General features: G+C 45.7%; 2 protein-coding genes and 1 long non-coding RNA gene across 3 annotated transcripts in view; all 3 read right to left on the bottom strand.

The window, feature by feature from the left end:
• Positions 1–853: 853 nt before the first annotated feature.
• Positions 854–4,143, bottom strand: LOC147571196 (lysozyme-like protein 6). Its single transcript, XM_086696544.1, has 4 exons — positions 4,119–4,143; positions 3,775–3,933; positions 2,803–2,881; positions 854–1,521 (listed from the first exon to the last, which is right to left on the bottom strand). Exons 1-4 carry the CDS (start codon positions 4,141–4,143, stop codon positions 1,452–1,454), a joined length of 333 nt encoding a protein of 110 aa, XP_086552670.1. The 3' UTR covers positions 854–1,451.
• Positions 4,144–7,641: 3,498 nt separating this feature from the next.
• On the bottom strand, positions 7,642–9,284 carry LOC147571195 (uncharacterized). Its single transcript, XR_015247628.1, has 2 exons — positions 9,167–9,284; positions 7,642–9,065 (listed from the first exon to the last, which is right to left on the bottom strand). It is a non-coding gene; the product is annotated as an uncharacterized LOC147571195 (long non-coding RNA).
• A 1,669-nt stretch (positions 9,285–10,953) lies between these two features.
• LOC147571192 (uncharacterized) overlaps positions 10,954–22,782 on the bottom strand; it is a 42,311-nt gene continuing 30,482 nt past the window's right edge. The window contains exons 8-11 of the mRNA XM_086696546.1: positions 19,926–20,044; positions 15,673–17,657; positions 15,187–15,291; positions 10,954–11,022 (exon numbers count right to left, since the gene is read on the bottom strand). Coding sequence (XP_086552672.1) covers positions 10,969–11,022; positions 15,187–15,291; positions 15,673–17,657; positions 19,926–20,044 — 2,263 coding nt within the window. The 3' untranslated portion in view covers positions 10,954–10,968. The remainder of the gene's footprint in view (positions 11,023–15,186; positions 15,292–15,672; positions 17,658–19,925; positions 20,045–22,782) is intronic.

The following is a 22,782-nucleotide window of genomic DNA, read 5'->3' as shown; positions in this document are numbered from 1 at the left end:
ACTCAGAAGAAAAGGTGACTCATTCTCAAGGATTCCAAATCGGGAAGAAGTGGATGAATAATAAAAATCTGACTGTTAATCAGAGGAAAGGCAGGGAGCCAAGGGGAAGTAACCTCAACGGGTCTGAAAATCATGTCACTGTGTGAGCGGATGGGCCCCAAGATGGTGGAGGAGAGCGAGGTGCATAGGCTCAAACAGACACTAGCTGGCATCTTCTGCTCCCCAGGGACCCCAGTGGGTCTGACTAGCGGCCCTTGGTCAATGAGTCTCTCTGCCAGTGATCCTAGCACCATCCTCTAGTAATACACTTGAATTATACTTGGATTATACTTGAATACACTGGTATTCAAGACTCAGACACACCTTCGCTGCCTTGGAAAGAGATGTCTGCTTCTTTCTGGATGGTAAACATAAGGTCAGCTGCCCCAGCTCCAAATATCTGGAGAGTAGAGCCCGCTCCACCCGGAGGCAAAGGGAATGGTCTTGTGTAACCTTTGTCCACCAGTCATTGGCCAAGGTCTGAGGGCAAGACGGCTCCTGTCAGCTGAAGATAATTCCAAGGAAGGGGCAGCTGTGAGCCATTATCAGCAGCCCTAACAGCAGCTGGAGGGGCCCCACAGTGTCTACTACAAGCAGCTTTCAGTGGTGGCTCCCGAACAGGGAAAGGCAGACGCCACAGAGGTCTGGCAGCACCCGGAGGCCTCTGCCTCCTCAGAAACCCTTGTCCCATAGTGTTTCCTTTGTGAGGCCAAACAAAGTAACCTTTGAGAAAGGTCTGTGAAATCCAAAAGTCTGGGAACCACTCAAATGTCAAATCTCTCACTTCAGAGCTGAAGTAGTTAAGGCTCAGAAGTAGGGACAGCAGTGGCCCAGGTGGGACAGTTTATTCAGGCAGTTCCGATTGTAGCCATGGGTAGAACATTCCTCCAACTGCCCCTTTTCTGTCTTTGCGTTGTCATTTTGCAGGTTCAACTCCACATCAGCACCATGTATTCATTGTATGTATCCACTCATTCGCTGTAGCCAGTATTCGTGTATGTCTCTGCCTCTCCAGGCAGATGGTGAACACCTCAAGAACAATAGTTATGATTTACCTTGCTTCTTCTAGTACCTACCACCCTCCTGCCATACTAGGTACTCGAAGATATCTGGAATTAAAAATGAATAAATCAACACATTCTTTGCACAAGGAATGCTTTAACAATTCCCCAGATATAACAACTTCTTCACTGTGGTCCTCTCTTGGTTTGCGAATGACAGTCAGGAACCAGGGGCCTGGGCCTGGATGGGTACAAGGAGAAAGCCCTAGAAAACCATTTATTCCTGGGGCTCTGGTCAGTCCTTTTTGAACATGGGAAGGAAAGAAAATAACGTGAAGTGGAGGCAAGAGGAAGAAGGCATGAAGGATCCCCAGGCGAGAAGAGGAACGCTGGAATGGCTCCACGCCTGTCTCATTCCTTGTGACACCCCGTCATCCAGTAGGAGAGTGGCCTGCCCGCACAGTGCAACCTCCATGCCACCCTGTGGAGAGAAGAAGGCTGGGTTCTTGCTTCCTACTTAGTAGCTCCTTCTCCACATCCATGACCCAGCACTTAGTGAACGCACAGCACAGCACAGCACGGCAATGCACAGAACCCCCTTCATTGTTCGCTCTCTGGTCTGTCCCCCTGTGGCCCCTCTGAGCCTTCCTTTAAATTTCTCTTCTCTGTGGTGTTTGGCTCCTCCCCCCGTCCAGTATGCTCCCATGTTTTCAAATCCTCCTCTGGCCCCGAAGGGGGAGCGCACCATTTTACAAGGCTGAGAGTCACTAAACACACAGAAAGATACATACATACATACATACATACGTACATACATAACCAATCCGTCAATCTCAGGGGCAACTATCGACTCTCCCTCCAGAGAGGGTCATCCCTAATAGCCGTCAGCGTCTCTTCCGCATGGTGTTCCTAGAGTAGACAAGGCACTTAACCCCCTCCATCCTCACAGGCACCTGTAGAGGCAACTTATCTATCTATCTATCTATCTATCTATCTATCATCTATCTCCAATCTGAAGCTCAGAAAAGTGAAGCAACCATTGCACTGTCTACCATTGGGAAGCTGACAGCTTTGGGGGTATTTGCTCAGCTGAGGAGCTACGCACCTTTTATAGAAAATGTTGCTGCGAATTATGGAGAGGGCCAGCCCCATCCCCCACCCGTGGCCAGCATGATGGTACTGCTTAACTGCTCCCACACTTACAGCTCATTGAACCACTCGGGGATGATGGGTCCAAGCTGAGCCAATCAGATTCTCTATCCCAGCCCCTTGGACTCCGGGGCTCAGACTAGCCAGCCTCCCTGACTGCTCAGAACATTAGCCCGTTAGCTTGGGGGCAGCCACGATCTGTCCTCTGGAATGTGGAGCAGAATATACTGCTCTACAAAGAAAGTAGTGAAGGAAATACACGAGGAGGCAGAAACTTGTCAGGAAAGCCACACTGACAGTTCCCAGCTCCGCCTCCGTTCTCTTCCCGAGAAGAGACCCCTTGGGTAAGCTCGGTGAGACACCTTGTCCCCTCCGAAGCCATCTCACTCAGCTAACTCAAGTTGCTTTGCTACTGTGTCCAAAACGGTTTTAATACAACATCAGAGAAAGACCCAGATCCCAAGTCTTATAAGTCCCATTTCCGAGCCCCGCCGCTCTCCCACGTTTTTCTAGATGGTTAGAAGGGGTCGAGTCCTTGCCTCCTGTCCCCTCCTGTCACTACATCCTTCTTGGGGCTCTGCCTGCTAACTTAGTCCCACAGTGACCTCCTCACCAGTTCTTCATTCCCCCTGGTCCAGACACAATCTTTTTCACACAGTTGATGGTTGAGAGAAGATCGGGGCTCAGCAGTTCTGAAGGGGAGACAGAGAATACCCGTGAGAACACAGAGGACAGTCCCAGAGACTGAGGCAGACACTGGCTCTCCCTGCCCCCCAGGGGCTGAGTCCTTCCAGATTAGGCAAGGGCTCCCTCCCAGAGGCCCACTGAGATATCCCTACAATGGCTGCTAGAGGTCAAGAGTGGCTAGGGGTGGGGGCAGGAGGGGCAGGAGTAAATGTATGTTTACTACCACACATCCTAGCTAGGGTACATGCTGGTTCACGCCACGTTTGAGGGTTTCTAGGGAAAGGAAATGTCAAAACAGGCAGCACAGAGGCCAAGGTAAACCTTGCCTAATGAGAGAGGCTCTTCAGGTGAAGAGTGCAGGGATGTCGATCAGAGTACCAAAGAGGGAGTAAGGGGCAAAGTCATGGACCTGTGGAGCCTCCAGGAGTGGCTCTGAGGTGGGGAGTTTGTCCTTGGCCTCCAATCAACCAGGCCTTTAACCAAACAAAGTCAGCACTTGATGGTTAGAGCTGAGCCTTCAGGGCCACCAGTCTGGCATTCAGCACTGGTTCTATGAGCCTCAGTTTGCTCGTCTGTGAAGCGGGGATCATAATAGTTTCCACCGCGTGAGAAGCTGGCATGGGAAGTGCTTAGTATAGAACACACTCTCGATAAAGTTTGGCCGCTGCTGTCCTCTGCTACTGGGTGTGCAGAGCCTTTCTGGAGCCTGCACCCCGGAGAATCTCCTAACCGGAGGGGCATCGTAGCCACTAGTCTAATCCTCTGCTCAGCAAAGGCATTCCTGGACTCCTCGGGCCATCCCTCTGGGTGCATTCCCAGGCTTGGAGTGGGAAGAGAAGTCCTGAGAGTAGACCCCACTCATCCTCTCACCTCTCCCACCCTGAGACCCCGGCCAGACCTTTGCAGTCCTCGTGGCACATGTTTTCCGAGTGACTCTTGTAGTCACTGCGCCAGTAGTGGCTGTTGATCTGGAAGATGCCATAGTCGAAGCTGCCGTCTGCATTTTCATTTACCTTTGATAGGTTGCAGTTGCTCTCCACAAAAGCCAGGCACAGCCCTTAGAACAGGGAGAAGAAGTTTTTAGAGGGCTCTGAACTGAGGGACAAAGGATACGGAGGAGAAAGGGAGATGGGGAAGCAGAAGAAAGGAACAAGGCCTAAGAGGCTAGATGGGGCAAGCTGGCTGGAAGCACCCATTAGCTTCTCCCCTCGCCCTTCGGTCCATCCACCTGGCCCTCAGTACAACCGCTCATCATCCCGCTGTCCATCCGCGTCTCCTGCACTTGATGATCGCCTGCTGTGTGCCGTGACCCGTGCAAAACCCAGTGAGGGACATTTAGCTGGGTCAAAGGCAGCTGGTGCCTTCAGAGGGCCTATAGTACAAGAATGAAGACGCACACCTTAAAGGACCGTAAGACAAGATAAAACGAGAAGGACAGCACAAGACAGGTGTGTGCAAAATCTGGGCAGAAGGAAGCTAGCCCCACCATGGAGGAGGACGAAGCCTTTGCACTGCCTGCTCCCTCTGCCTGGAATGCTCTTCCCCGGACATTTGGGTGACCCGGTCCTTTGCCTCATTCAGTGCTGCTCAATGTCACCGCCTCAGAGAGGTATTCCTTGACTTCCCCTTCAAGGACAAGGTTACCTCTCACTCCCCTGGCTTTATTCTGCTGCATAACATTTATCACCACCAGGAAGTGCTTCATATGTTTGTGTGTGTGTTTGGGACTCGCCTCTCCCCCTAGAATGCGAACACTGTGAAGGAAGGGGCTTTGTTGATGTCTCTGTCCCCAGCCCCTAAAACAGTTCCCGGTACATAGTAAGTGCTCAGTTAATAATTGTGGAAGGAATATAGAATGTTGGGAGGGGCTTCTCGGGGAGGGCTGCTGTTTGAACTTGGCTTCGAAAGATGAATGATGGAAAGATGGCCACATAGGGGGTGACCAGGAGCAGAAGAGGAATGGGAGGGAGGGGAGGGTGGGTGATGGGTATCGAGGAGGGCACCTTTTGGGATGAGCACTGGGTGTTGTATGGAAACCAATTTGACAATAAATTTCATATATTGAAAAAAAAAAAGATCTACTGAATGAGTGCTGGAAAAAAATAAAAAATAAAATATGTTCACAAATTCTTTGACTCTTCTCTCTTTATTTTTATTTTTTTTTTAACGTTTATTTATTTTTGAGACAGAGACAGAACATGAATGGGGGAGGGGCAGAGAGAGAGGGCGACACAGAATCCGAAGCAGGCTCCAGGCTCTGAGCCATCAGCCCAGAGCCTGACGCAGGGCTCGAACTCATGGACCGCGAGATGGTGACCTGAGTTGAAGCCAGACGCTTAACCAACTGAGCCACCCAGGCACCCCGACTCCTCTCTTTAAAAGGTGGGGTCTAAATTCCCACCCCTTGAATGGGAACTGGATTTAGTGACTAAGTCACTGCTAAATGCTGCTCTGTGCCGTCTGAGGTGAGGTCATAGGAAGGCTACCTTCTGTCATTTCTGTCTCTCTTTCTCAGCTCACTCACTCTGGAGGTACCCAGCCATCATGCTGTGAGGACATTCAGTCAAACAGCATGTGGGCAGGCTCATATGGCAAGGATCTGAGGCCTCCCTCCAACCCCCTTGACAGCCATGTTAAGTGAGTGAACCACCTTGGAAGTGGACCCTTCCGACTCAGTCAAGCCTTCAGATGACTGCAGCCCTGTGGTATCTTGAGAATCTCACCAAAGACCCAGAGGCAGAAGTGCCCAAGCTATTCCCGAAATTTTGACTCAAAACTTTTGAGGAATGGGGAGCCTGGGTGGCTCAGTTGGTTGAGCGTCTGACTTTGGCTCAGGTCATGGTCTCACCATTCATGGCTTCGGGCCCCGCATTGGGCTCTGTGCTGACAGCTCAGAGCCTGGAGCCTGCTTCAGATCCTATGTCTCCCTCTCTGCCCCTCCCCTGCTTGTACTCTCTCTCTTGTTCTCTCTTCAAAATAAACATTAAAAAAGATGTTTTTTGAGGAATAAATGCTTATTGTTGTTTTAAAAAAATTTTTTTAAATGTTTATTTTGGAGAGAGCAAGAGACAGAGACATAGAGTGCGAGTGGAGGAGTGGCAGAGAGGGTCATAATCTCGTGGTTCATGGGTTCGAGCCCCGCGTCGGGCTCTGTGCTGACAGCTCAGAGCCTGGAGCCTGCTTCACATTCTGTGTCTCCCTCTCTCTCTGCCCGCACGCTCTCTCTCTCTCTCAAAAATAAACATTAAAAAAATTAAAAGAGGGGCGCCTGGGTGGCGCAGTCGGTTGGGCGTCCGACTTCAGCCAGGTCACGATCTCGCGGTCCGTGAGTTCGAGCCCCGCGTCGGGCTCTGGGCTGATGGCTCAGAGCCTGGAGCCTGTTTCCGATTCTGTGTCTCCCTCTCTCTGCCCCTCCCCCGTTCATGCTCTGTCTCTCTCTGTCCCAAAAATAAATAAACGTTGAAAAAAAAAATTAAAAAAAAAAATTAAAAGAAATATGGCAGGGTAGCATTTGAGACTAATAAGTATTGTGCAAATTTGAGGTAGTGTTATAGAAACAACATTTTCTAAGCTTCACTCTATGAACCACATTTGCGCTAATGGAAATATTCCAAAACAGGAGAATGGAGTTGCCTGGAATCCCGGCCCACACTTTGGGAAGCCCAACTATGCACAGATGGGTCTTCTTGGTTTCTCGTCAGCTCTGTCTCTGTGTCCACCTCTCTTATTCAAAAAGTCACCACCAGCCCCCGCTCCACCCAGCTCATTAAGGAGTTTGGGCTGGCATGAGGAGTTTCTGCCCTTGTGACCTAAGAGTGACTACAGGGCCTGGTACTGCGCCTGGCTCAAAGCAGGTGCTCAACAAACAGTAGCTGCCACCATCCTCATCGTTCTAATTATTGATTCTTTGATGGTAACCATGGCTTAGACGTCTCTGTACCCCTGCACCCTGCAGCAGGGCAGTATAACCGTCAGCAGGCTTTGGAGTTAACAGGCCTGGATTAAACCCCTACCTGGCAGTTTTGGATTTGCGGCTTTGGGCACCTGAACAGGTTACCTACATCCTTTAAGCCCTGTCCCCTTATCTGCCAGATGGGGATAATAAAGTATGTTTTCACGGACTGTTGGGCGAAATTAAGACTGCAACACGCCCAACCCAGGCCTTGACACCAAGTAAGCAAATAGTGAACTAGCTGCTGCCGCTGCTTCCGATTACTGTTACTCTCTAGTCTTGTGCTTTCAACACAGTTATTTGTTGGCTCACTGAAGTCACCACACCGAGACAGACACTTGGGGGCCATTCTCACTAAAACGCTGGGGGAACGGGAGCAGGCACCCGGAGAACAGGTGTCCTTGCCCAGCAGCAGCAAACTAATAGAGCCGAAGAGGCACTGATGGGCCAATCACTCCGCTTGGAACCGTTCCTACCAACCCTGCCAAATCTGCTGGGCTGTGCCCCAGTCCTACTGTCCCCTCGGGGGACTCTGTTGGTGGCCAGCGGTTGGTGCCATATTCCATCACCTATTGCTAAGCCACCAGCATTTATTTGGGGGCATGTAAAGAGATTGTCAGGGGCGCCTGGGTGGCTCAGTCGGTTAAGCATCCGACTCTTGATTTCAGCTCAGGCTGTGATCTCACGGTCGTAAGATCGAGTCCCTCGCATCGGGTTCCACACTGAGCACGGAGCCCGCTTGGGGCTCTTTCTCTCCCTCTCTCTCTGCCCCTCCCCCCTTGCTCTCTTTCAAAATAAACAGACATTAAGAAAAGAGATGATCAAACCTTGTTCATTCAGGATTTCTTTTATTCACTACTGTATTTTGACTCTGACGTCCTTTTTCTAAAATCTGTCATTCATTTACTCAGAAAGTATAGATGACTTCATTATTTTTAATGTTTATCTATTTTTGAGAGACAGTGTGTGAGCTGGGGGGAGGGACAGAGAGAAAGGGAGACGGAGGATCTGAAGTGGGCTCTGTGCTGACAGCAGAGAGCCCAATGCAGGGCTCAAACTCCCACACCATGAGGTCATGACCTGAGCCAAAGTCGGATGCTCAACGGACGGAGCCACCCAGGCACCCCGACTCCTCCCAACATCCCAAATGTGACTGGTTAACGCCCTCCTCTGCAGAAGTGGAGGGATGTTTGCGGCTTCTGCACGTTGTGCTGCATTATCTCTTGGAATCGTGCAGCCCTGATCCGAGCTGGGTAGGAAAGCAGTGGTAGGTGCGGTGCTGGGCTGAACTGGAGAGAGCCCAGCCGCACGCATCCGACCCTCAGTGGGGTCAGCAGAGGCTAGTGTGGTACAGGTGAACAGGAAGTGCCCCCACCAATAAGTTTTCTGAAATAAAGGCCTGAGCAGGGCAGTCCTGGGTGATTACTGCTCTCACACATTCTTTACTCTAACCCTCCAGCATCTCCCTGCTAGCTCTCTGAGGGTGGGGACTTTTTTTTTTTAAAGAAAACAAACACAAAAACCCAATGGGAATTGTCTACTAGCTTGTAAGGTTGAGGAACACCCTGCTTCCCGCTACACATTTTGTGTCTGAGTTTGAGCTCTTGGGAAGACAGACAGGCCTCAGCCCGACAGTGGAGGTAGGCTCAGCGATCCAAATACTCTGGCAACCCCAAAGACCTCACGGAGGGGCCAGAAAGAGATGATCCTCTACAGGCAGGGGGTCAAGCGCGTTGTGAGTAACTGGTATTTGGTGAGCCAGGGGAGAGAGCACCAGAATAAGCTGTGAATGAACTTAATAGTCTAAGCCCCTTAAAGATACGTTGTCCGGTTTCCAGAGACTGACTGTATCAGGGAAATGAGGGAAAGACGCCCCATTCACCCTACTTTGCCCATTTGTGTCTTGCGGAAATCCTGGCTACCACGAGGGACTCTGGCTTCAGTCCTGCTTCTCTCGCCCGTGGCCCCTGTTGTCTGTAGATAAATTCTGAACTGTTTACGTTTTAGTTCCTTACCACGTGGCTAGAATTGGTTATGGATTTATACATTTCAATATGAGAAGAAAAAGTATTTTATAAGCAATGCTGAGAAGCGAGTATCGGAAAGTAAACTTTGTAGGTGGCCTGAGGCAGGACGGCGTTCACTCTGTGACAACCTCACATAGTGTCTCACTCTCGTCACCCAGCTCTTCAGTAGTGGAATCTGTGGCCTTCTCTGCTGTGGCTTTGCCAGCCTCCCTGGGAAAAGGAGAAGAATGCCAAGGCTTTGACTCTCGAAAGGAACAATTCGACTCTTCATAATTTCCCCATTTTAGAGAAAATCTTCCCCAATCACGTACCCTAGTTCCATATGGAAAACCTCATCCTTATAAGAATAATCCTTGTCGTATAGCTTCTGTGCCATGTTTTTCTTGCGTGTGGCATTGAGAGGTCTGTACAAGTCCCTAAGCCAAAGTGGCCGCCTTCTACAGAAAAAGCCCTCCTAGAAAACAGAAAGGACAATGTTAGGTCCGTTTCCCCTGCCTTCTCCAGCCACGGTACTTTATCCTCCTCAGATTTACCTGACTGTCACTTTCCTTTGAACAGCTCTTACACAGCAGAGATCCAAAGAAGCCCCTTGAAGGAAACACACACACAGACAATTAGTGATTCGTACCATTTTCCATGCCTCTCACAATGTATTTCTCCAGTCTTATTAGCAAGCAAAATCAACACAGACCTGGGATCTCAGAAATAATTCCATACATGCTGGGCTCTCAGAATTGTCCTGTGTCTGTCCATAATGGCCCCACAGTGTCCCTGGGAGACCTTTGTATGTAACTTGACATGAAGTATAGGCAGGATTTTCACCCTGCTCCCCTTCTGGCCCTTGGCCAAGTGCCCTTGTGCAGTCAACAAACTGGGTGACCACACGGCAGAAGCACCTAACTCTCTCCAGAAGCATTTTACATCCGTCCCCGCCAGGCTTAGCCTCCCAGGCATCATTTGCTGGCGGGTGGGGAGGTGTTTCCATTTTCCTAGCTGCTTTACCTTACGAGATGAATCGCACCGAGTGAATGCCTGAGTCCAACCAGCAGTTATCTAGCTCACTGACTGTCACACTGCAGGCAGATGAGGGAGTGGGTCGTGAAATCACCTTAAAACACACGGCTAGCGCTAAAACACAAAATACTCTTTTTGCATACAAACGGAATAGGGGGTACCTGGGTGGCTCAGTCAGGTGAGCAGCCCAAGTCTTGATTTTGCCTCAAGTGATGATCTCACAGATTGTGACATTGAGCCCTGTGTCTGGCTCTGTGCTGATAGTGTAGAACCTGCTTGGGATTCTCTCTCTCTCTCTCTCTGCTCCACCACCCCCCCACCAAATAAATAATAAACTTAAAAAAAACAGAACAGAAAGAATCAGAGTGTATGGTAAGTTTGTTTTAGAAGGGACTTATGTCTATACGGTATGTGTGCACTGAGTTGTGACATAAAATGCAGTTCACAGCCCAAGAACAGTGTAGTCAGAGACGTGCCCAACTGGAAAGGAACCATCTTCTTTCTGGTTCTAGTGGTACTAGTGATACAACCGTCCGGCAAGACATCTTCCTTTTCTCCTTCTCCATCTCATTATTATAAAAGGAAGAGATAAATGATTATCTAAGGTCTCTCCCAGTTCAAATTCTATTGGGTCTGGATAAAGGGAATGGAGAGCGGGGCCTCGAAAACCAGAAGGAGGAAGAAGGAAGTTTCCCCCTCCCTCTATAGACGGACTCATGTATTCCACCTTCCATCATGCTTGAAGACTAGCCCCTTCACCCCACGACTTTTGGCCCTCCCTATCCCTTCTCCAGAGCCTCTGAGAAGGTCTGTGGCCAGGCCCGATGCCCACCGCCAGCAGCAACGGGTCTGAACATTTCCACCCCCGTCCCCCCACGATCTTTCTTTAAAGGTCTAGTGAGCAGGTGCTCTGTGCCAGTCCCATTCTAACTCGGGTTTGGCTGGGCAGCTAACTTTGCTGGATCCAGGTAAAGCATTAGGCCAAATATGTATTCTTTCTGCCTTTGGTGATTTCCTGGCTGTAAAACAAGGGGATTGAAATAGATGAGTTTGAAAATCTAGTTCTAAAATTCTACTGTAACGATTGCCAGACTAATATTTACCTTGAGCTTCCTTCTTTACCTTCCTTGGCTGCTGCTCTATGATAACAAATCTGTTTTGGAAGAAAACATGATCACAGTTACCCATCACAATAACCACTCCCTCCAAATCTTTATTCATTCCTTTGCATTTTAGGTCTTCTCTACCCAGTGAGATGATAACTTTTCCTAGGACAGGAATTTGTTTAATAGTCCTTTGACTCTTCAATAACACCTAACTTGTGTGCAGCTGGTAATACGTTTTACTGACTGTCTCAGATAACATTCGACAGATAATTCCTAATAAAAATTCTTGGGAGGAGGAAAAGAAAAGTGTCTACCAGAAACCTAAACAGCAGCACTGTTTTAAAGTCAAGGACAAGAGTAGGATGTGTGTTATCACTGCTTCTATTCATTGGTGTTGAGGAGGTCCTAACTGATGCACTGGGAAAAAATGGAGTCGTGGAAAGGAAGAACTAAGACGTATTTGCATACGAAATTACAGACAAACTGAAAGGCCCAAGAGAATCAACTAAAATTTTATTGGAAGAAATATGAGAATTCAGTAAGATGGCTAGATATAAAATCAAGAGATCAACATGTAAACCTCAATGACTTTCCTATGTTCCATAAATAATTAATCAAAAAACGGAAGAATTATCCCATTTACAATGATCAATAAAAAGGCATAAAGTACCTAGGAATAAACTTAGCAAAGAATGGGTAAGACCTATGAGATGAAAACACTAAAGCTCTTCTGAAGGACATTAAGAAGAAAGGAATACATGATGTGAGACACTATTTTCCCAGAATAGTGTAAAGATGTCAGTTCCCTTCAAATTAACCTACAAAGTCAAGGCAATCCCATTCAAATCCCAAGACAGTTTTTTAAACAAAAACTGGCCAGCTGACATTTGGTAGAGAAAATGTGCAAGCATAGCTACAAACTGTATGAAAAAGAAGATCACAGAGCAGACATTAAAATACGTTCTTACGGAGCAACTGCAGTTAAGTATGTAGCGTGATACTGATACAGGAAAAGAAAACCAGATTGATAGAATAGAGTCCAGATAAAAATAGTATTTTAGATCCATGAAGAAAGAATGAACCATTCAATAAAAGATTTTAAAGTAACTGGATCTTTACGTAAGGGAAAAAAGTTAGATCCCCTACCTCGACCGTACCAAAACACCACACAGATTCCATACAGATTAAAAATAAATAAATCACAACAAATATTATAAGAGTACAGAAGAAAATATCAGAGACTGTTTTTATACCATGAGGCGAAAAGGCCTTGTTAACAAGACCCATGTCCCATAAGCCATGAGGTAGATATGGTGACGGACTGTCCACACCCTCCTGTTCATCGTAGTCCTTGCCCCCTTGATCCCCTGGATTGTTTGTCCTCTTCCTGTTGATTTATAAAACTCTCTTCATATGAGATATATTCATCCTTTCAAGGGCTTTCACTGAATTTCAATGTTTCAAATATTTGTCAGTGTTTTTATCGTGAAGGAGACGGAACCGTGGGATAGGAGACAGGCTGACTGCAGGCACAGCTGGGTTCTGCTTTGGGTTTTGCCACAGGGGCCTTAAGCTGATCCCCTTCTATGTATGAAAGAAGGATGGTGATATCATCCTCACAGGACTGTGGGGATTAAATCAGATGTCTGGTTTATTCCAAGCATAAATCAGACAAGACGATCAAATCTATCAAATGTTTCTGCATGTGGTATCAGGTCACAAAGCTTTTTCTCACCACAAGATCATAAAAGTATTGATTCTATTTTCTTCTAATACTTGGGCGGGTTCTTGTTTCTCTTTTTTTACATTGACTGAAATATGTTTTTTTAAGGTGAGAAATAGGGATCTGTTGTTATTTTCCTCCCAAATAATTAAGCAGTTGTTCTACTACCATTTATTTATTTTCGTCCACTGATTTGAATACTAAAAGGTAACATTTCAATGTTTATTTATTTTTGAGAGTGACAGAGAGAGAGAGTAAGAGTGAGAGAGGGGCAAAGAGAGAGAGAGACACACACAGAATCCAGAGCAGGCTCCAGGTTCTGAGCTGTCAGCACAGAGCCCAACACAGGGCTCGAACTCCTGAACCATGAAATTATGACCTGAGCCAAAGTAGGACGCTTAACCAACTGAGCCACCCAGGCGCCTCTAAAAGGTAACATTTCAAAAGTCCTAGTCACCCACGGATCTGTCTATTGCTGGACTCTGTAGGCTACTTCACATAAATATTAGGTTGCATTATTCCTCCTTGTGAAATTGACACAATGCCTCATCTCTTCCTTTGAACATCATTATTGTCCACTACAGGAAAAAAACTGCATGGTCTCTGACCTCAAAAAGTGTATCATCTAAGTAGGGAGAGGAAATAATGAAACCACATAAAAAAATATACACACAAGGTTAAACCACATAGGAATTTAAAACAGCAATAGGAGTTTATAGAACTTCCCCAAAAGCAAAAGGCTGCAGGCCACCTCAAGATGCAGAGTACTGACTGGACAATGGCCAATGATTTCTCTTCCCAGAGGTCATGGTAAGCTGACCCCACGCTAGTTCCTAGGCTCTTAGGCTGAGAAATCAGACTCTGATCTCATCAAGAGAGAACGCACTTCTTTCTACATGGAGGCAATATCACCTCACCAATGTCACAGGATTGATCAAAATCAGAATGTCAGGTCAAGACTTGACAATAAGGAAAACATCCGTTCCATAGATAGGGCATCTGTGTCTACATGATTGGGCATTACCTCCTGTGGAGACAGGCCTCTGTGGCACGCTGAAGTATAATCAGAAGGCTATTTGGTGAGAAGAGAAGTGGAAGAAAAGTAATTAGCTGAATCCAGTGTTTAATGGAAAGGACTGAGGTAGCTAGATCCATCCATCTGCCCCGCGGGCACAGCCCGGCTGGTGGGCCTGACTCTCATCTGCTGCCTGAGGTGCCATCTCTACTCTTAGGCAAGGCTAGGTGGGCACTGCCCATGTTGGTCTCTTCCCACCATTTCTATGCCTTTACTACTGACCAACCCTCCAGAAGACAGACATGTTTCTCCTTAGCAGTTAATACATCCAGTCAGGTTTTACTCGAGTCTGAGAGACCAGGAAGCCTTACATATCTCTGCTCTGATCCATGACCTTGATATTTCTCTCTTGAGGAGCTGCCTTTTAACAAACTGTTTAGCATATTTTTGTTATCAGGGGAGGGGAATGCGTCACTGTAGACCCTAAGAAATGGTGACAATCTCACAGAAGGACTAGGTCCAGGAGTATTACAGTATTCGGGGAAGGCTTTGTGAAGAAAGATGAACTCGAGTTGGCTTTTGAAGGCTCATGGGACTTCCACCAGCAGAGTGAAATAAAGGAATTTCAAGTGGGCAAAGTCACCAACAAAAGTAGGAATGGGCATGGTCTGACTACGGGATGGTGGGGGGCTGCTTTGGCTGAAATGGAGGGTTGCCATGACAGATGGCAATATATATATATATATATATATATATATATATATATATATATATACATATATATATAATAAGCATATGTATATTTGAATAAATATATTGAATATATATTCAATTCATACATAATTGAATAAAAGGTAAACAGGCAAGCTCCAGGAATAGGCAACTGTAATTATGACAAGCTTTGAGTAGCCTGATGCAGGATTTTAGCTGCAGGGTTTTAACTGAACCTGTCTACACAATGCCTTGCGAAGTGGAGGAGAGAGCTGTAGGTACATCTAATTAATCAACAAGATGACACTTTTATCTCTAAGCCATGCCCTTTCTTCCGAGATGACTGATAGCTCCATGAAGGTGAAGACTATTTCTCTCTCATCATTTTAGCCAACGAGGAAAGAAATCAGTGGTAGGAGGAGGATGACTGGTGAGTGCATCGAATCGACATAATTTTTTTGAGTTGAAGAAATTTTACTATCGTGTCAACTGTGGCCTTCTTAGACCTAATGTCTCAGAACAAGCTAATGGCTTGTTATCTTGGTTACAATCCACAGATGTCTCCCGGCAGTGGGGTTCCTTTTAAAATCCCTGGAATATACTTTGCAATGAAAGGACAAAGCCTATCTCCTTCCTCCAGACTGAAGAGGGATATCAGGTCGTGATAGGTGGGAAAGTGGCTTTGATTTTCAGTTTGTGGGTTCTGAATCTATTATAAAGAAGGAATATAGTCTGGGAATCTGAATTAATTGTTGTCCTTACCTCAATGAGACAGAAAACTATGATCAAAATCATCACTACTACAGTCACAGATATTGCCAAGATGAGTTTGTTGTTATAGCCATAGCCTGGAACTTCTTTTGTGAGCTAAAAAAAGGGAAAGAACAATGTTTTTAGAAAACAGAGATAGGATGAAAGTTAACTATTCTTTAACGACTCTAAAACCCCATTCTTTCCGATGAATCGTTTATAGGTTCTTAAGGAATATACCAAATCTAATGTGATATGTAATCTTAATCATTAGGATTTTCTTCAAGAATTTATGTATCTTGTATGTTAGGTCCTCTTTTTGTCTACTCTGGGAACAGCGGCACTGTTTCCTGAATGAGCAAAGTGGCAGATCATTGCCTTAGGCAAAATTATGTGGCCAAGACAAGACCCGGACTAGGAGCCCCTGGTCCTTGTGCTTGGGTCCATGTCCTAAACCACCTAAATGTCGAGACCCCACATTTTGGGATTTATCCTCACCTCCCTTGACTCCTGCCCTCTCTGTTCACTCTGGACTTCTGTGCTCTCACTGATATAGTTCTCATTTTCCCATTGGTCCGTATCCCACTCTGCCTTGGACACCTTTACTTCTTGCTGCTCGCTGAGAAGCTTCATCAGGAGGCCTGTTCTGGAGATGAGCTTGGCACAGGCCAGCTGCATGTGGGTCTCGGAGCAGTCCATTTTCAAAGTCCGGATAACATGAGAAATGAGGCTTCTCACGTCATTGTTGGGGATGAGGGACTGTAGCTGCTGGTTTAACTGAATTTCAAACAGATCACCTGAGGACGAGAGCTTTGACACAGTGAAGCCTGTGGCTTTTGGGGGCAAGCCAGTGCCCGCATTGTGGTATTCCCATTGTGTATCATTGGTTTGTTTAACGGTCGGCGTAGAGTTGTCTGCAGTAACAGTAGAATTAGCAGTGGAAAGATTCTTACGGTTTGTGAATTCAGGGAGGGTTTGTTCTGGCACAGTAGTGTTTCCTGTAGAAATATTTTCTTCAGAAACATTTTGGGCAGTAGTGTTCTCCACAGTAGTGTTTTCTCTGTAAGTTCCTGAAGGAGCAAATAATTCTGGAAAAGGATTTTTCTGAGGACTCAGTTCTCCCGGAGATGAAAAATCCTCTCGTGAAGGGGAATTTATGAGGCTCCTGACTGCAGAGGATGGAGGCCTCTTTGCAAGCAGCTGTCTATTACTGAGTGAACTTTCCTTTCTGGACTTTCGATTCAGTTTGGCCTTGGGTGTTCTGTGGATCACATTGGAGCGACTTTTATGAAAGCGGTGTGTTTTTCTGGGGTGTGAGGCTGGCCCAAAAGCCTTCATATTTCTAACTCTAGCATTTGCATCTTCTAAAAGAAAAATGCTGTACATGAAGTCTTTTGATTTTTTTTTCACGTCAGGTGGGGATTTTGGAGCGGGGGTGGCAGAAGGCCTGCCCAAAGAGTATTGCTTCAGGAAAGAAGAGACCACTGCCTTGTGCTCATCTATGAACGAAGGCTCTGTGTTGAAGGAGCTTCCCACTAATTTGCTGGGCCTGTGCGCCACGTGAAGCTCCGCTGGGGATGCTCTCCTGAGGCTTCTCTCCTTGGGAGCGGGGGTGGCAGAAGGCCTGTCCAAAATGTATTGCTTCACGAAAGAAGAGACCGCTGCCTTGTGCTCATCTATGAACGAAGGCTCTGTATTGAAGGAGCTTCCCACTAATTTGCTGGGCCTGTGCGCCACGTGAAGCTCCCCTGGGGATGGTCTCCTGAGTCTTGTTTCTTTGGCCATGTTCTCCACAGATGGCTGGGCGTTCTGTTTCCTCTGGATGTTCTGACGTCTCAGTTCTTTTAAGTGCCTTTTCCGTATGCCCTTTGGGCCCTTGATGACCTTGTTCACTCTCAGGAACTTTTTCCCCACACTCTCAACCTTGTCTAGGCTCTTCTCCTGCGGTTGGGCAGTTTCCAATTTCTTTGGAAAGATTTGACGTTTAAACTTGGGACCTAAAAGGCTGGAATGTATAAGCATGGCTGTTTTTTCTTTCTTTTTCACCTCATCAATTTTTTCCTGAATTTCTGCATCTAACAAATTTTCCAGAAAGTAGAGTTTTCTCAGTTTATTCTTGTAAGTTGAGTTGTTGGATCCAGGTTTAAGAGAAGGGTCCCCTGTGTCGTTCATCGAGTGACCCACGGGCTTGTCTCCCTCTTGCACATTTGAAAACAGAAATTTAATGAACGGTAACAGCGTCGATTCTACGTCTTCTAGATTGCCCTCCGAGAAATAAGGCGATATGTAATTCAGTGCACTGATGACATCACTTTTGTCATTGAAGTCTAGCTGCTCATTCATAAAGGCTGACAAACTGACACGATCTATGTCTGAGGATGCCTTCTCTGGCTCAATAGTCAGCTCCGTGCTGGCACTCTTCTTTCGAGCTTTCAATACCTTCATGAATGATCCTTCTGCATTCCTTAGGTATACTTCCTGATCTGTCGAAGAAGAAGAAGAGATGAGTTTTGATAATGAACGACTGATAGCACAGCTCTTTGTCAATGCACAGTCATACATCCCAGTCAAGCAAATTAAGAATCGGCAAATACTTGAGCGCCATTTAGAGAGGAGACGAACTCAAACTTGGACCTACGATTGGCAACAACGAAAGGAGAAAAAGATGCTTTTTGAAAAAGTAGCTATTTCCTCAGAACATTCCATAGTGTGAATAACTATATTTAGAGTTATTCCATTGGTCCCTAAGGGCCGATTGCCCAGGCCTCAAGAAAAGCCAAGGCTGGAAGATACTCGGCTAAACTGTGTGCAGCTCTAGTGCGACTCCTGGCATTCACATACCCCACCCTGTCCTGCTTCGGGGGCAGAGGGAGCACGAGTCTTTCTCCTTCTATGTCTTCAGTGGGCTTGAGTTCTTGCTACCATCACATAGGCACGGGACAACACCCGTCACTAGCAGGTCCTCATCTGGACACGCCCTCTCCGCCCACCCACCAATTCCTTTGTTTGGTCCCTGCTCCCCTATATCGCACCTCCCGTAACATAAGCTCTAGAGAGAAAAAACTAAAAACGAGACCCGCTAAGTCCACCCTGGTTCTTTGCTTAAACTTGGGCAGAGATGTGGGGTATAGGTTAAGAGATTTTCCAGGTATGAGAGAGATGCCACTGTGGGGCGTTCAAAAAAATCAACGGAATGATACTTGAGGTTTTAAAATGCAGAAGGGATAAAGAAACTTTGGTCAAATGCCTACTTTGCTTTCATTTCCTTTCATTTCCAGATTTCTAGCTTTACTGAGAGAACCATCCAGAGCTTCCAACTACATGAAGGTCAAGCGTACAGCTTGTGTACACTGAACAGCACTGTGCAGCTGGGGTTTTCCAGAAGAATTAAACGTATTTTTAGCGGTGCTGGTGAGAGTCAGAGGAGGAGGTTATAAAGGTCACGAGAGAGGAGGAGCAGCGGGCTGGCGGAGCGCCCAAAACGGGAGAGGAGACTTGAGTGCTAGGCTAAGGCACCTCTGATCTCATTTTTCCTCGCCTGTCAAAGGAGATTAAAAAAAAAAAAAATGCCTATTCTGCCCACCTCTAAGGGAGAAGGGAGTAAGATAATTGGCAAAACATTGTTTTGGAAAATAAGCAACACTGCTTATAGAAGTAGCAAAGTGTGGGGCGCCTGGGTGGCGCAGTCGGTTAAGCGTCCGACTTCAGCCAGGTCACGATCTCGCGGTCCGTGAGTTCGAGCCCCGCGTCGGGCTCTGGGCTGATGGCTCAGAGCCTGGAGCCTGTTTCCGATTCTGTGTCTCCCTCTCTCTCTGCCCCTCCCCTGTTCATGCTCTGTCTCTCTCTGTCCCAAAAATAAATAAAAAACGTTGAAAAAAAAAAAAAAGAAGTAGCAAAGTGTAATTTATGCTGTGCCCTAGACCATTGACAGGGACCCATATTCAAGCTATCCAGGTGCAAAAGCACATTTTGGAAGTCACCAAGTTAGTGCCAATAAAACCTAAGAACAGAAAAATACCTAAAAGCACCTGTGTTTGGGATAGAAAAGCTTAAGATTCAGAACAAGAGTTGGACAGCCCAAGAATAGAAGAGCCCTCTCATCCGTTAGAACGGTTGGGTAGCAGCTTCTGGTTAGGGAACAGAAACACAGAGGCTCCAAATAAAACTTTTTCAGAAATCAGCATCACTGGTACTCTTACACACTTGTTAAAAACAACAAAATAAACAAAAAGGTATCTCCACCTGTCCTATAAGACAAAGGGCACCTGAGACCTAACGCACGTAAAATCAGCTTATAAACTGTGATGCACTATGTGAACAGGTTTTCATTTTGGGGTAGTTGACTTAATAATGTAACTGAGAATCTGACTTTTAACAAAGGAATAGTTCTTAGAAATTTAGGGATCTGAACTCCGAATGAGTAAAAATAATGCAATGACATCATTAGTTTAAAAATTTACCATTGTTAGGGTGCCTGGGTGGCCCAGTCAGTTAAGCATCCGACTTTGGCTCAGGTCATGATATCACAGTTCAGCCCCGCATGGGGCTTGCTGCTGTCAGTGTAGAGCCTGCTTCGGATTCTCTGTCCCCCTCACTCACTCTCTGCCCCCTCCCAGCTCACGCACGTGAAGGCTCTCTCTCTCAAGAATGAATAAATATTAAAAAAAATTATCATTGTTGATTAAAAATAAAAGTTAAACCACAAATAAAATAAAAATTTACAAATTTATCATCAGGCAATTAGGACTTACCACAACGTGTGCCATTTGTCAGACATGCACTGTCACAATGTAGCTTGACTGTCTTACAGACAACGTCAATAGTATTTTTAAATTGGCAGAGACAGCAGGCCATACGGCTAGGTAATATCCTATAAATGGAAACACAGAGAATTAAATTAGTGGTAAAGGAGTTACTTGAGTAGGTAGAAGAGGCGGGCCAAAGTCATCACAGGGCTGTGCAAAAAGGAATTCTTGAGGCACATGGCCTGGATGGTTGGGTAGGGACCAGTTGGCCAACTGCTGCTCTTGAATATTATAAATACCCAGATAGAAGGACAGAGGTGCCCAACAGAAAGGTAAGGATGGTATGGGGTATGGTATCCTTAGAATGAGATAGAGATTAGAACTGGGTGACACGGATCGGTAGTTTAATACACAGGTAACTGCTTCCAAGCCAAAGTCTCACTTTGGGTGGAGAGCACACAGAAAGAGGGTAGACTTCTAAGAGTTTGAATAAATCTGAAATATGGCCCATACTGAGGATAAAAAGCAATCAGCTTTGGCTCAGGTCATAATCTCGTGGTTCATGGGTTTGAGCCCCACATCAGGCTCTGTGCTGAGAGCTCGGAGTCTGGAACCTGCTTCAGATTTATCTTCCTCTCTCTCTACCCCTTCCCTGATCACTCTCTGTGTCTTAAAAATAAATAAATGTTAAATTTTTTTTTTAAAGCAATCAATCAAAAACTAATCCATAATCTACACAAATGCTACAATTAGCAGACAAGGACATTTAAAAAAGTTATTATAACAGTATTTCACATGTGGAAAAAACCCCATGCCTCTACTTAACTCAATGAATTGTGCAACAACTTCAAGTGGCCTAATATATGTATACTTAGAGTCCACGAAGGAGAGGAGATATAAAAAAAATTTGAAAAAATAATAGCCCCCACATTTCCAAATAAGTAAACCCTATAAACTCACAAATCCAGGAAGGTCAATGAACTCTGAGCACAGCATGGATTAAACTACATGTTTAGTTTAATCCATTAAACACGGATAAAACTACACCACGGCACATCATAATCGAACTGGTCAAAGCCAGCGATAAAGAGCAAATCTTAAAAGCAGCCAAAGGAACAAAACCACACACGACATACAGAGCAACAAAGATATAACAATGACAACATATTTCTTGTTGGAAATAATGTAAGCCAGAACTCGGTGGGGCAGCATCTTTCAAGCAGTGAAAAGGAGAGGGGGACCAAATAGCTATCAAGCTAGAATTCTATACCCAAAGCTTTCAAAAATAAAAGCAAGATAAAGACTATCTGAGACATACAAGAGCTGGAAGAATTCATCATTAGCAGGCTTACACTATAGAAATGCCAAAGGAAGTATTTTTTTAAATGTTTATTTGAGAGACAGAGAGAGAGGGCACGTGCAGTATGCGTGTGCAAGGGGGAAAGAGCACTGAGGAGACAGAGAATCCCAAGCAAAGCCCAACGCGGGACTTGAGCTCACAAACTGTGAGACTATGACCTGAGCCACAATCAAGAGTTGGATGCTTAACTGACTGAGCCACCCAGGTGCCCCTAAAGAAAGTATTTTTAAGCAGAAGGAAAAGGATAGCAGACGGAAATGTGGATCCACACAAAGGAATGAAGAACATTAGAACTGGTAACTATATAGGTTATGATTTCACTTCACTATATGTATGTATATCATTTCACTATATGATTTCACTTATATGTAGAATCTCAGAAAAAAACAAACAAACAAGGGGTGCCTGGATGGGCTAAGTCAATGAAGCATCCTACTCTTGATTTCGGCTCAGGATCTCAGGGTCGTGAGATCGAGCCCTGTGTCAGGCTCCACGCTCAGCATGGATTAGATTAAGATTCTCTTAAGACTCTCTCTCTCTCTCTCTCTCTCTCTCTCTCTCTCTCTCTCCTCTCACTCTCTCCCCAACTTCTACACTCTGTCTCTAAAATTTAAAAAAAAATACACCAAAACCCATAAGATACCTAGGAATAAACCTAATCAGAGGTAAAAGATCTGTATGCTGAAAACAATAGAACGCTTATGAAAATAAATTGAAGAAGACAGAAAGAAATGGAAAAACATCCCATGCTCAAGGATTGGAAGAACAAATATTGTTAAAATGTCTATACTACTCAAAGCAAACTACACATTCAATTCAATCCCTATCAAACACCAGTATTTTTCACAGAGCTAGAACAAACAATTCTAAAATTTGGATGGAACAAGAAAAGAACCCGAATTATAATGTTGGGGTAAAACAAACAAAGCTGGAGGCATCTTGATTCTGGACTTCAAACTGTATTACAAAGCTGTACTCATCAAGACAGTATGGTACTGCACAAAAACAGACACATAGATCAATAGAATAGAATAGAGAACCGAGAAATGGAGCCACAAATATATGGTCAGCTAATCTTCGATAAAGCAGAATATCCAATGGAAAAAAGATAGTCTTCGCAATAAATGGTGTTGGGAAAACTGGACCGTAACATGCAGAAGAATGAAACTAAACCACTTTTTTACACCATACACAAAAATAAATTCAAAATGGATGAAAGATCTAAATGTGAGACAGGAAACCATCCAAATCCTAGAGGAGAACACAGGCAGAAACCTCTTTGATCTCAGCTAAAGCAACTTCTTACTAGACATGTCTCCAGAGGCAAGGGAAACAGAAGTACAAATGAACTACTGAGGAGTGCCTGGGTGGCTTAGCGGGTTGAATGCCTGACTCTTGGTGTTGGCTCAGGTCGTGATCTCAGGGTCGTGGATTGAACCCCGCATCAGGATTCTCTCTCCACTTGAGATTCTCTCTCTCCCTCTCTCTCTGCTCCCCCCCATG

Source organism: Puma concolor, unplaced genomic scaffold, assembly GCF_028749965.1.
Source record: "Puma concolor isolate L17-30 unplaced genomic scaffold, mPumCon1.1.hap2 unalloc_scaffold_46, whole genome shotgun sequence".
NCBI lineage: Eukaryota > Metazoa > Chordata > Mammalia > Carnivora > Felidae > Puma > Puma concolor.
This window is presented reverse-complemented; position numbering and strand designations above follow the sequence as displayed.

What these genes read in the sequence shown, in the direction of transcription:
- LOC147571196 (XM_086696544.1), bottom strand. Translation starts at nt 4,143, where the DNA reads ATGGACAGCGGGATGATGAGCGGTT. An exon ending in CAGCGGGATGATGAGCGGTT is followed by an intron (nt 3,934 to 4,118) that starts GTACTGAGGGCC and finishes CCCTGTTCTAAG; the next exon opens with GGCTGTGCCTGGCTTTTGTG. An exon ending in GTGCCACGAGGACTGCAAAG is followed by an intron (nt 2,882 to 3,774) that starts GTCTGGCCGGGG and finishes TCTCCCCTTCAG; the next exon opens with AACTGCTGAGCCCCGATCTT.